At 41.1% G+C, this 14,048-nt stretch overlaps 1 protein-coding gene across 1 annotated transcript in view; it reads left to right on the top strand.

Moving 5' to 3' along the window:
• ap3b1a (adaptor related protein complex 3 subunit beta 1a) overlaps positions 1-14,048 on the top strand; it is a 63,828-nt gene that overhangs the window by 37,081 nt on the left and 12,699 nt on the right. Inside the window, exons 23-25 of the mRNA XM_080874411.1 lie at positions 8,444-8,672; positions 12,238-12,322; positions 12,992-13,089. Coding sequence (XP_080730537.1) covers positions 8,444-8,672; positions 12,238-12,322; positions 12,992-13,089 — 412 coding nt within the window. The remainder of the gene's footprint in view (positions 1-8,443; positions 8,673-12,237; positions 12,323-12,991; positions 13,090-14,048) is intronic.

Raw genomic sequence — 14,048 nt, 5'->3', positions numbered from 1 at the left:
GTTCCACTTGTTTTTGGGGATTTTTATAGCTTCTTTGTACATGCAAAGGGTAATTTACTACTTCAAAAAAAGCTGAAGCTGAATTACCTAAAGTTTTTAGTCTAGGTGTTTTCCCCCATTACTTCTTTGCCACTATAATCCATTACTAGAAGCTCTTCTACTAACTAACAATTGCCTTTTGCTCACTTTTGTCACCCTCACCAAAAGTGACATCAAAACTGCTCACTGTGCTTTAGTGTCATTTCAACTTGTCATTCACAGTTTTTGTCCCAGCTCAAAGACGTGAGCACGATTTTTGTCGCACTTTACTGCGATTTCAACGACAGGAGCTCAGAGATTCTCACGTTACACAGAAGCAGAACAACAGTAAAAAAAAAAAGAGGAGACAGTCAGGTGAAGTGTTTGAAAAACAAAAAACAGTTGCTGTGCTTCCTGTTTTGACTTCGTCTTGCATACAGTGCTGATACAGAGGTTTTTATGTGAGTGGTGAAACCTATTGTTCATGAGAAGACTGCAGTGGGCCCTCTGGCACCACAGCACCACAGTTGGCACGCAACACAATGAATACAGTGACCGTAATCGAGGCATAAAATAACTGTATAAATGTAATTTGTTGACTATAAACGTGAACCCCGACTCTTCCTGAACTACTGGCATCCAAGGAACTGAAGACTGAAGTGGATTGCTATAATAAAGAAGGGCTGAGCATGGGTTACTATGTTTTTATGTTGCATTTTGTTTTGTTTTTTTGCTTTTTGCTCTGTAAACTCCGCTGACTTTTTGTTGTCATCACAGGCGTGTAAATGAGCTTCCTTTGGTCTCCTTAAAAGTGACTTTAGGCTGTCTCTAACTTTTTGTACACCCAGATTTAACTGTGTGTGTCTGTGTGCGCACTCCCAGCTTATGTGAATGGCCTCTGCTGCTGTGCGTTGGTCTGTATTCTAAGTTTGCCCGTCAGTTCTGCTCGCCTGTCAGTCAGTATGATTGACAGCTGCTCTCAGGCCAGCATTTATGCAGCACAAGTCTTGTTAGCCAATCTCTCCTCAGGTGAAGGCCAGGGAGTAATAGAGAATAGAAATGCAGATTAGAACAGGGAACTTTTTGCACATCAACATCTGATTTAGAGTCAATTCTATGCATAAATACATGATGGGCAACGGGATTCATAGACAAGGGTAAATAACCTCACCTTTATTCACGCACGCCCCTCCCCATGCATGCTCTTCAACAACAGCTCTTTCCCACACCCACACACACACACGTTGGCCCCAGTGTCATTTCTATTTCTCAGCAATCTGCCCACAGAGGCAGCGAGTCTGTCTCAGCTGAGTGCTCGGGCCTTTTTAGAGAATTACTGCATGGTTATCAAAGGCATTTAGATTAACCCTGGCCACTGTCTTTGACCCACCTCCTCCTCTGTCTCCTCCTCCTCTCCTCAGCTTCTTCATGCTACCGCTCTCTCTAATAACATTTTGACATTAGGATCTCTCACAAATGCCTCTTAAATCCTCCCCACCATCGCACCTCACCCCCAAACCTCTTCCGACCGCTGTCCGTGTGTGCGGCGGGGTGGCTGAGGCTGATAACTTTTCATTCATAATTAGCAGTCAGCGAATGGGGCTGCGCTGGGGGGAAATTGAACTGTCAGCGGCGGGGCGCGGGGCATTTGACCCCATCACACCCAGAGGGGGCCATCATAATTTGTTCATTTGGTGTCCATCAGGCGGACGCCGGCTCGCCCCCTCCTCCTCCCTCGCCTCCCTCCTCACCCTTCTGACCTCCCCCGTAGTGGGCGCTCTGGGTTCACATCTAATTATGAATCAGCAAAAGGACCTCGAGCGCCACGAATATAGAAGCTCCTGCCCTCCAAACCTCCTGCTGCCACTCAAACTGCGGAGATTGCGGCTTAAGTAGGAATAAATGCCCACACGGAAGCAGCCAGTCAGTGTAGCCAGCAGGTAGTTTGGGAAATGTTTGTATTTTAATGGCGACTGCCTTAGCCACTTCTTGCTTATTAATAAGTTTGTTTCAGGCGCAATTCATTTTTCTATATCTATTTTTATATATATAAGCATTTTATCTTTTTCATATAGGTTTTGTTGACGCCATTGGTCTGGCGTGATTAAGGTTATGACCGTGTTCTCTCAAACCTCTAATGATCATATGTGTGTTTTCATTAACAGTTGACACCTAAACTTGTCTTAGCAAAAACACTTTGCCATTTAATTAATGGGGGCCACTGCTGTAAGCTCTTAAATCTTTATTTTTACAGTTATTAACATAATTGCTAGGCTATTTTTCTGCCTTTTACTGTCCATTTCTCACAATACATCATGTTTTCTCATCCTCAAGTTAAGGTTACAATAGCATTAAAATGCTTGTGAAGATTTGACCTCCATAAATAATTGGACTTTAATAAAATATGTGATTATAAGTGTATTTTCTGAATTGAACTACAGTACGTTTTTCCTATTGTGTTTCTCAAATAAATGTGCAGCTGACACCTACATAGCTAACTGTCAACTGCTTTCCCTTAACCAGATGTTAAAATATTAATTAAAATGACAGTAAAGCATAACATCTAAATCAATTGTAATTGACTTGCAATTGCTTCAGACTACAAGTCACATTTTTCATATACTTATAGCTGTTTAGCCATGGATGTGAGACAGACAGCTGAATTACCAATTAACCTAGTATGCATGGCAGTGGGACTTTGGGAGAAAGCTGGAGTACCCACAGTGGCAAAGAAAAGCCCCACCTGGGGTATGAACCAGGAACTTTCTTGCTGTGAGGCAACACAGTTAATCCCTACAGCACGGTGCCATGCATAAGTAGTAGTGGGTTACTATTTGTGGGTGACCCACAATACCATGTGGGACAGTGTGACAAACACAGACATAAAGCAAATGAGAGTATGCAAGGCAGATGTGCTGTAACTTGATATGATGTCAAGTTTTAATGGCTTTTTGCTTTTAACATAACAAACCTAAGGATACAAGAATTGTGTTCCCCCAGTAGTGTCCAATAAAGAAAAAACACAGACAATATTTGGGTCAGCAGTGCTTTGTAGGAGTTGAGTGCTTGAATGGCTGACAAGTTTGTTTGAAGAAGTGAATAAGGTAACCGTGTCAGTAGTACACTCTGTCTTCTCTGCAGCAATGGCTATGTTAGAGGAGCAGCATGTTGAGTGCTTAAAAGTAAGTGTTGAAGATTTAATAGAAGCTCTTATCATGAAAGCTTTGTGACCAAATCACGAAGTCTTTCTGTGAATAACAATGTGTACTGTTGGGAAAATATCCAAGTATATGCGAGTTGCTTCCTTATTCTTATGCCAGAGTAAATGTATACTCTTATCATCCACTAGTATCTGTGATTTATAAGCACGTGCATACATCTGTTAGTATTCTTTAATCCTGATCAGAGTGTCTGTGAAAGTTGTGTCTAGTTAAAATTCATGTTTTTGTATTTGGCTCTGAGTAGAGCTGAAATGATTATCTGATTAGAATCGGTCATCAAAAAAGGTTTCGGCACACAATTTTAATAGTCAAATGGTTCAAATTTGACGGCTGCAGCTATTAAATCCGAACACTTGCTTTCGTAGTCTTCAGTTCTAGTGTTTTGATTCAATTATTGTCCAAGTTATTAAGTGTTAATGCAGAAAATAATCAGTTGCAGTTGAAGATCTTTTGACTATGATGCTAATTCAAAGAAAGTGTTGACAGGCTGTTAACAGCACTTGCAAAACTCGATGAAGGACACCTCTGTTTCTGAATAACAGTCCTCTATTATTGCTAATAGTCTTTAATGGAAAATTTCAAAATTAATCATTTTAGAATACCTAATTTACAGACAAATTGGCATAAATGAACTAACCTCTGTCTATATGCGCCAGAGAGACTTCTTGTTACATTAAAGTAGTTTTAGGAGGCTGTAGTAACATTTATTTAATTCAATTTGCAGTCAAGGTCCTTGTGACGGCCCTCAATTAATTGTCATCTCCTGACTGAAGGGAACAATTAGGCCCTAAAGTCAAACACATGTCCCTCACCTTAATCCTCACAACTCTTGTAGAGCATAATGGAATCCGGTGTCTGAAAAACAGAAATGGATTTTCAATATATGCCCATACATCTCTGTACGCCTCACCCTGCTTTCTTTGAAATTGGCCTTCTAATACACACAGCACAAGGCTGCCCGGCTCTGGTTAGCCCTTTTGAATATGTCAGCGGGATTTTCAGGTCATTTGCCAGAGAGGATGCTGGGAACGTGTCGTCCGGGTTCTGAAGGTGACTGGTGTCTGTGTCATCCATCACGGGAGCTTCCTTTAAGTTGATGCATAATAGAGCCTCTCAATCAACTTCCTCGCTCATTGTCACCTCCCTCCTTCCTGTCCAAGGTGGAGACTGAGAGCCAAGCTCAGAGAGGCGGGGAGGGAAAAAAGGCAGACTGACAGAGAAGTCAAGGTTACATTCCTCTTCCCTTCTTATTTACACTTGAGGTGTTATGGGCTTGCACCGCATAACAGGACAACAATGGATGGAAGGGTGAAGCGGCTTGCGTGGGCACTTGTGTCAGGCTCTAACTGTCCGCTGTGTCAAATTGGTGATAATAAGCAGTTTGAAACCCTGTCCTATCGCTGTCCGTCCCTCCTGCCGCCTGCTTGGGGCGAGGCGACAGATAAGACCTTGAAACAGGATGTGTCTGTCAGGGAGGTAAATCTCTGCTGTGATGGGGTGGCAAACATTACGACGAGCTTTATCGACACCGACTGCTCTGACACATCCAAAAGTGGCCCAATAAATTTGCGGGCTGGCGGTGGCGTGACGGGCGCTTGTGGGGGCAGAGCAGCGTTACAGCGCAGCAACAAATGTTTGTTTGACCTCCTTTAGAGACAGCGGTCTGGGGACAAGAGACGCTGCGAGCATGTCACGAGGCCGAGGGGAGATGATGGTGTTGTTGTCAGAAGAGTTTATTCTGTATGTGTTCGTGGTTATGAATTTGTTGATACTGGTGGCAATAAAATACATAAATGGCCAAAAGTCTTTTGTTACTACTGAAGAAGTAAATAATTGAAAATAAGCCACAGATGTCATACTTAGTAAAAGTAATACTTGATATAATATTTATTGAATCCTACTATTAGCAGCAGATGAATGTTAAAGCTCTGATGTTTACTTACCTGTATACTTGCAGAGGCACTTACCTATTTAAAGGTGACTGTTTTAGCTTTTATTTGTTTCTGAAATGGCAGAGTTGAATCCAGTTGAATTCATTTTTATTTATATTGCGCCAAATCACAGCGACAGTCGCCTTAAGGCACTCTGTAAGGTAAAGGCCCTAAAACAATAGAAAGAAAACATATGACTTTCTATGAGCAAGCTCTTGGCGACAGTCGGAAGAAAAAACTTTTTAACAGGAAGAAACCTCCAAGAGAACCAGGCTCAGGGAGGGGCAGCTATCTGCCATGGCCGGTTAGGGGTGAGGGGAGGGACACGGGGCAAAAGACACACTGTGGACGAGAGCCAGAGATGAACAGTAACTAATGATTCAATGCAGAGTGGTATATAAACAGAGAGAGTGAAAAGAAGTGAGTGAAGAACAAATACAGTGCATTATGGGAAGCCCCCAGCAGCCTAGGCCTATTGCAGTGTAGCTAATGGAAGGGCCTAGGAAGCATAACTAAGCCAGCAGTCTCAGCAAAGGTCTACAATGAGGTGATTATAAAAGCAAAAGAATGAATTCAGTGTATTACCATTTATCTGACTCAGCCAACAGCGCAGGCTTCAGACTGATCTTTGGTTTCTCCTCTTGTACCAAGGCGACATCAGCTTGGAAGGGATTTACGTGCATCTGAGGCAGAGCTGAGTTTACCTGAGTCCACAAGCACTGGGTTCTCTTTCTGGGCATCCTGGACGTTATTTGAAGTTGCAGAATGTCATGGTCACGGCGTGGTCTCTGGTTGACATGCTGCTACTAATCTGTGGATGTCCCTTTTAAAGCAGGGGTGGGCAACTCCAGGCCTCAAGGGCTGGTGTCCTGCAGGTTTTAGATCTCACCCTGGGTAAACACACCTGAATCACATGATTAGTCTTTTACCAAGCCGCTGGTGAACTTCAGGACACATTGAGGAGGTCATTTTGCCATTTGAATTAGCTGTGTTGGATCAAGGACACATCTAAAACCTGCAGGACACCAGCCTGGATTTGCCCACCACTACTTTAAAGAGATGAGAGCTACTAGCTAACCTTTAAGGCCTGGGAAAAGAAACTTATGTCCCATGGGTTAATGTTAATCCAGGGTCAATCCACTGTGTACATCAGATTTTAGGCTCAATCTGCCGTACTCGTTAGCTGAATAAAGCTGTTAAATTTTGTTTGTATAGTATTTGTTGAAACATATAGAGTTTTCTGTCATATATACACTAAAGTGATGAGTGGCCACATTGAACAAGTTTCATATGATGGTCAGTGTATAAGTGATCCCTGTGAGCAAAAACTCTGAAAACTTGATTTCAGATGTTTTTTTGTTTTTTCTTTCAATCTTTGGTTTGTATGATGTCACTAAGAGGAGATATCCTTAATGCGGTCATCTCAGGCACACAGCTCTGGATGTTAAAGGGAGAGGTACTGAGAAAGTTATTCTGAGCCTTCAGTCTCATAAAGCTTCTCTAATAGTCCCGAGATGGAGCGTATGCAGTAGGAAATAAGCAAAGAAGACTATGATGCTGTCTAATTTACATTTTGTGTCTTTGTTTGTTCATCAAATTTATCCAAACTGTCAGACTTTTTGCTTCTCAGCACGTTGCTCCAAGAGTACAGCGATAGTGTCTGATTTCGTCTGATCGCTTCCTCGAAAGCGAGCACATTCAGACTCGTCTCGGCAGCTCTCGTCGTATGTCAAAGCGATTCTTCATCCTCACGCAGCACATGACAAGGCGAAGGATTCCTTTTACATTTCCCACCCAACTGAGAGCGCTCTGGCAGCGCGTTCTACTTTAATAAAACAATGCACGCTGACACTACTCAACACGCTGAGATATACCATCAAGCCCGCCCCTTTCCACAGTTTCCTCGCATTATATTCTTAGTCATATTCAATTAACTCAGTTAGTTGAAACACCTCGCTTAATCATTTATTTACAGGATCTGTTTTTCTTCCACTGCTTGTTTTGTTTGTTTTTTTTCTTTTGCCATTCATTTTGTTACTCTTGTGACTTATTTGAGTTTGTTTTTTTTGTTTTTTATCTCTTTCAGGTGATAAATAGATTTATTTATTTATTTTTTTTTTTTTTGTTAAGTCTCTGTACTCATCATTATTTTCACCAGAATGACATGCATCTGTTTAGGCTCTGTGCTGGTGTGTGAGTGCATTCAGGTGCTAATTGTTTCAGAGGGTGTGAAAAGGCTATATCTGTCTCATGTTTTTAACTAATTAGTGCTGTCATTCCAGACAGAAGAGCCTTTGACTTCTATTGACTGTTAAACTACTGAAAGCTGTTATACTTTGGAGATTTTTTTTTTTTTTCAAACTTAGTGTTTTTTTCCTCCTACAGCAGAGGTGTGTCTGGTGTTTGTGCACATGATGATTTTCCCCCCCACTTTGCATTGTGTAGTGTACCACTGCTGGCTGTCCTATCTTCTCTTTCGAGAGCATCTGATAAAAATCTCAGCCGCACCGGTTGTTAACAATTTTTATTCTAGTAATGAGATGTTTAATTTTTACATTTTTTTAAAAAAAACATTCAACCACACTCTTCCCCCTCATTTCATGTCTGTATGTTTTTTAAGTTAATGCTGTTTTCTGCCTCTGAAAAGGTAAAAGCCCCTTTAAAAGGCCAGCGAATGGCAGTTTTGGCCCATGCAGGCACTTGTGTTTCTTTTCATTAGAGGTTGTTTTTATTCAGCCTGGGTTGACTGAGCATCCAGCCCATTTCCACCTAACTGGGCTGATTGGAGGGCATTTCTTAAATGTGCTCCTCTTTATCCTACAGAGTTAATAAAGGGAGCTTTGGGGTAGGAGAGCGGGCAGCCAACACTTCGTCCCACATCGCTAAAAATGCAGCCTTTTGGCCGCTGATTGGATGAAATAAATTGTGTGAATATAGGTGATGGGCAAACCGAGGATTTGTATTAATTTGACTTTTTGTGTTGATGCATTTGCGCTGTAATGTACAAAGCAGTCTCTGGTTTTGTGTTGATTCAGGAAGCTTTACGCTGTTGGGTAATGTGCTGCATTTGCGGTTTTGTTGGGTGTTTGTTTTTGTTTTTTAATCATCAGCAGGCTTTGGTTCATTCCTGCCCAAACTGGAGTTTATTACTATAATGATCATTTTTTTATGATTTGATTTTTTTTTTGTCAGCATTGTTTGTTTCCTCAAAATGACTCCAAAAAACCCACATTTAGAACCAGTGGTATATCCCTGTTTTATATGTCCTTCCAGGTCACCACTTCATCTTTTGGCCCTTTGAAAACCTATGAGCTGCTTCACCATATGACAGGAAAAGGTCTGTCGGCCAAGTACCATTTCCCCAGGCAGCCATGTTTGTACCAGCCCAGTATGGTTGCAGTACAGGTCATACTGACCAACAGCTCAGACCACGCCCTGGAGGAGATCCATATAGGAGACCAGAGCCCTGCAAGCCTGAACATCCACTGCTTTAACACCATTGGTGAGTTTGATTTCAGTAAATACTCCACAGTGGGTCATCACAAACCCAGTAAATAGTAAGCACACTACTTATTTTTAATCAGGATGGCACATGTTCAGCATTGTCTTATAATTAAAGTAGGTCATGGATTTACATCAGTGCTAACAAAAGAAATTCTGTAATTCTTCTACACTAAGGATTACAGTTTTAAATCTGTGCTAATGATGTATCGTCTCCTGAAGTGTTCTTCCTTAGCATGCTTTGTTGTGCTTCTGCAAGCTGTTTTTAGTTGCTTATAAACAAAACTTTTACTACTTTTAGTAATTTAGTTACAATACATGTGTCGAGGGGTTTCACTGGAAGAAGCTTTTTTTCTCACAAGCAAAAAAGATCAGTGACCCAAAGTGTGTGAGTGGCAGCGATAATAAGAGCTGTTAGAATTCTGCAAATACTAACAAAAATACTATCACTGCTTCCTTTATTACTTCCTTTAGCTTTTAATACACTGGGCTAGCTTTTATTACAAGAAAGGAGATAATTCTATCCCTTGTACTTTTAATCTGGCAGATGTGCTGAGAACCTGTCAGGGAGCAGTGCAAGTTTACTCAGATTCTCTGCTCTTCTCTTTTGCTCAGTCCTGATAAGTCTTTCTTCACACCTTGTTTGAGTCAGCAGCCACTTCAGTCTGAGTTTAGGCCTCCTAGAGTCTGCCTGTAGGACAAGCAATGACCATACCACAAACCTGACTTTTAAACCAGAACAGCACTCTAAGCTTTAGATGTTTTTCATGTTGTGTAAACTCATTTAAATGTTTTTTTTTTCTTCTTGCCGTTTTATGTCATCCTGCATTAGTTAAAGTGTTTGTGGCAGTATTACTGTCACTGAGTCCTTGATGTTCTGGCAGCGGTGGTGAGGTCTTTGTTTTTCAGTCAGTGGATTAACCGTTGGTCTGGATAGTGACTTAAAAGAATTCCTTGATCTGACCAGTACACTCACAATCAGGTCACTCCTGATTGTGCACAATCATCTTGTGCAGTTGTTTGTTTTTGTTAAATGGATATTAATGAATGTAATAAAAAAAAAAACTGTAACCTCTCATCAGCTAATGACACCATCTCATTCCCTGAGCCTGAAAACAGCCAACGTTACTTCAGCTAATCCCTTTTCTAATCATTACAAACAAACATACACTCACACCTATTGCCCTTACACACTCTTGTATGATGACTACACTTGGTATATTCCATTTGTGTAGACACACACACACACAAAGAGAACTGCTGTGCGTCAGAGCATGTTAAAACTGTCAGTTTCGGGGAGATTGATTGGGCATTGAAGAAACTCGAGCAGCCAAACAGTTTCTAATTTGGATCAACTGAGCCCGGCGAGTGGGCGGCTGAACTTTATTTGGATAATTTGCAGAGGACGAATGCAGACAAACCTTAATGTGTGGTGAGGAGAAATACATGACACAGTTTGTATTTAATATGAAATCTTGCCCTTTGATTACTTGATTTGTTTACCGACATGTTCCTAAACCAATTAACAGCTTTTCTGTTAACTCATTTGGAACAAGTACTTTACATGTAGCTTATCTCAATATGGCCAAAACAATTATTGTAGATTTAGATTAGTGGATATGTACATTACATGTGTAGGTGTAATGTAGATTATCTTCTTCCCCAGTCCGTGTTAGATTATCTCCAATTTTTACCCTGTGTTAGAATAAAAAATTTTAAATACTAAAACAAGAATAAACTGTTCCTTTGCTACTTGTTTAGAGGTCCTTACACCCAGCTGAGTGTTCACAACCCAGTCGATATTCTTCTTAAAATAAAATAAATAGCTAATAGTAGAGCTGGGCGATATAAGATTTTTTCTTATCATGATATGTTTTTTTTTTTCATTTCAGGCGATAACGATATCTATCACGATATAAGCCAAATAACTATATTTGTAAGATTTAAATGTGCTGTTGCTCACAAGTAAAATGTGAAATAATCAGCAGCTTGTTTTGATTTAAATATTTATTTCCCATAATAAGTTCAACAGGGTAGATGTACTTGAGGAACATGAGACTTTTTCAGATAAATAAAGGCAAATATTGCAAACTACACAAAAGGCAGCCGCTAAAGCGTTTAAGTTTCAAAATAGAACAAACGAAACAGACTAAATTGTCAATTCCACTTAGAAACAAAATATTAATTCTAAAAATAAATCTTAGTTTGTTTTACAGAAGAACAGACAAAACTGACTAACTTTTGTCAATATCAAATAAACTGAAAACTCAAAGGAAATTCTCAATCTCTCCTTGTTGTATAGCTTAGCTTTTCAAACAGTTTTAACAGTTACTTTAGTCTGACAAAAGCCGAATGACGAATTAGCGCTTCCAGTCAGAGATTGAGCATGCACCGCTTTATTGCATTTCCAGACTTGCTTTCGGCACAATTTACAGTGCGCGCTACTCTGTTTTTTGTCAGACTTGAAATAGCAGAAATACCTTCACACTACGGAACTTCTATGGCTCTTCCGTTCAACAATCTCTCCGGCGTTGGAACCATCATCTGTTTTCTCTTCGGTAACCTTCGGTCACGCTCTCGGTTGATTTTTCTCTAGTCAGCACACTCATTTCCTCCATTACCCGGGCGGCACGGCGGCTGGCTGCTTACCAAACAAATACGCATGTGCGGCTTGGCACTTGTGCTGTACGTAACAAAATCACGTGACGTGACGCTGCGGCTGTGATTGGTTCGGCTCTGCACTATTTAATTTGGATTGGCTGTTCTTCTTCTTCTACTTCTTTTTTTTCTTTTTTTTTGTTTTAAGAGGACGAGAGATGAGGCCTATCGCAATAGTTTAACTTTTCTATCGAGAAAAAGTTATTTCGCAATACATATCGTTATCGTTCTATCTCCCAGCTCTAGCTAATAGTGCACATTGCTTATTTATTTGTGTACAGACTCAAAGACCCTAAAGACAAAGCAAACACTTTACTTGATTTAGAGCCCATCACAGAAGGCTGGATTGGAGGGCGTCCATGACGGCTCTGTTTTTCACTGGGTTTCCACTTCCTCCTCCTCTTCTATCTGTGGAAAGAGTTGTACAGTAAACGGGCCTGCTCCACAGAGAGAGAAACGCAGGCCGAGTAGGGAGGCGTGCAGGATGTTTCTGTCTCTCTGTGTTCTTCTCATCGTTAACCTCCCACTCCTCCTCTTCCTCCATCACCTCTAGCATTCAGCTGTCCAGATTCACTCTTCAGCATTTTTGGCTTTGCTTCACTTCTGTCTCTCTCTCTGTGCTCCCTTTGACAAGCCTGTTGTTTTGGAAATATGCTAGTCCTTCATGTTTTTTGTTTTTTGTAGCTGAGGCTGAGGTGTGTGGAATGAGATTGAAGGATAGATTTCTCACACACGGTGGCCTTGCTTTGTGAAGTAGAAAACACAAGTGGTGTGGATGCCTGTCTGTTCCACTCTGCTGCTGCCCCCACCTCCCTTCTCTCCACCTTCCCCACACTGCACACTGTGCCCTTGTCACTCACTGATTCCTTTGCTCCTCTTGTCTTCCCTCCCCTCTTTTCCACTCTCAGAGCGGTTGGAGCCAGGGGCCTCGGTGACGGTATCCATGGGTATTGACTTCAGTGACTCGACACAAGCAGCCAACTTCCAGTTGTGGTAAGACAGCCTGACATCCACTCATATTCAGTCAGGTGTGGTTCCCCCCCACCCCCACCCCAAAGACCTTCAGTTGTACATCTTCCTCACCACCTTTTTTCTGCTCCTGTTCATCATCGCAGCACCCTTACATGTCATTTTCTCTTATGTTCCTTTTTCCTCTCTTTGTGTTCTTTGTTAATTCTCCTTTTCCTACCTTTCTCTGTGCCAGCACTCCTAGGTGAGACATCAGGCACAATTGATCCTGGTTCACTGGAATAACAATTATTCCTCCAGTAATCAGCCCTAGCCCAATCAACCTGCTGAATGCCATTGGCACCGCTGTGCAGCCGATCAATAACCTTATCAGAAAATCAGTTTGAGATTGGGCGGACGGGGGGATCAATGTGGCCCAAAATGCCATTCACCCAGCATGGTTTACAAGATGATCAGAGAAACATTTCATACACAAACCGAGCATACATACACAAAAGTGCACAGATGTCTTAAATTATGCAGCAAAAAAGCAGTAAAGTGTTTTTGTTTGTTTGGTTTTTTGTTTGTTTGGTTTTTTTTGGGGGGGGGGGGGGGGGCATTTTTGCTTATTTCTTTGTAAGAATCTGTTTTTGCTTTTTCTTCTGTAAATAAATCATTTGCTACTGTGGTATGTGTGTGTTTATCCTTCCTCAGCACCAAGGAGGACCAGTTTAGTGTGTCCATCCAGCCTGCTGTAGGAGAGTTGTTAATGGCCAGCACCATGACAGAACAAGACTTCTGCAAGGAGCAAGGTGAATTACTGTGTGACTCAAAGATTATTGTCGAACGAAGTAAAAGTGTGTCTTGTTTTTCCGTTCTGTTAGCTGAAATGAAACAAGGTGTTTAACACACAGAAGCAAACAAATTGAACCAAATTGAATCAAATCACCATATTTTGAGATGGAAATGTCAATTCATGATATATACTGAAATTATTATAATCTCACAAGCACATTAGCAAAACTGGCTGATGAATTTGAGAGAAGCAAATACATTTAATAGATCATATTTAAGATTTTGCTGCGCTTATCAGCAAATTTCACTTTGTGTATTACCTTCAAATGAAACCATTTAAACTGTTTTTCCTCTACTGAGGATAGTTGAGTTTTTCAGATGTTGTACTGTCAGGGTGTTAAAATATTTGGCATCAGGCACTGCTCGAAGCAGTCAGGAGCTCTGAACGGCTCAGAAACTGAGCAGACACGGTCAGAACAGCAAAAGAGATTTTAGCCACCTGAAGGAAGCCGTAGGTTTTTGCTGTATTTAGAAGATTTCTGCTGCTGTAACTGCCATCAGGCCACGCTATGGCAAGATGTTTTTGACAAATCGGTAATGAAGCTTCACAGAAAATGAGAAATATGAATGACTTGATTGGTTAGTTTGCAATATTGTGACTTTGTTGTTCTGATTGTGATTGATAGATAGATACAAAATACACACACACACACACACACACACACACACACACACACACACACACACACACACACACACACACACACACACACACAGGCAAATGTTAAATTTAGTCAATCACTAATCAGCATTTCCTTTCCTTTTCTTTCTTGGTCATTAAAACACTGCTTGCTTCTTTGAGGCACTTAACAGTATTTCCAGCACATACAAACACCTGTAGAAGTGCATGCTGTTGTCGCTATTGAGACTGGAGAGTGTACTCTCATATCTGAGCCATCAGTGTGCTCTTAAGTGC

Source organism: Rhamphochromis sp. 'chilingali' (genome assembly GCF_963969265.1).
Source record: "Rhamphochromis sp. 'chilingali' genome assembly, chromosome: 2".
NCBI lineage: Eukaryota > Metazoa > Chordata > Actinopteri > Cichliformes > Cichlidae > Rhamphochromis > Rhamphochromis sp. 'chilingali'.
This window is presented reverse-complemented; position numbering and strand designations above follow the sequence as displayed.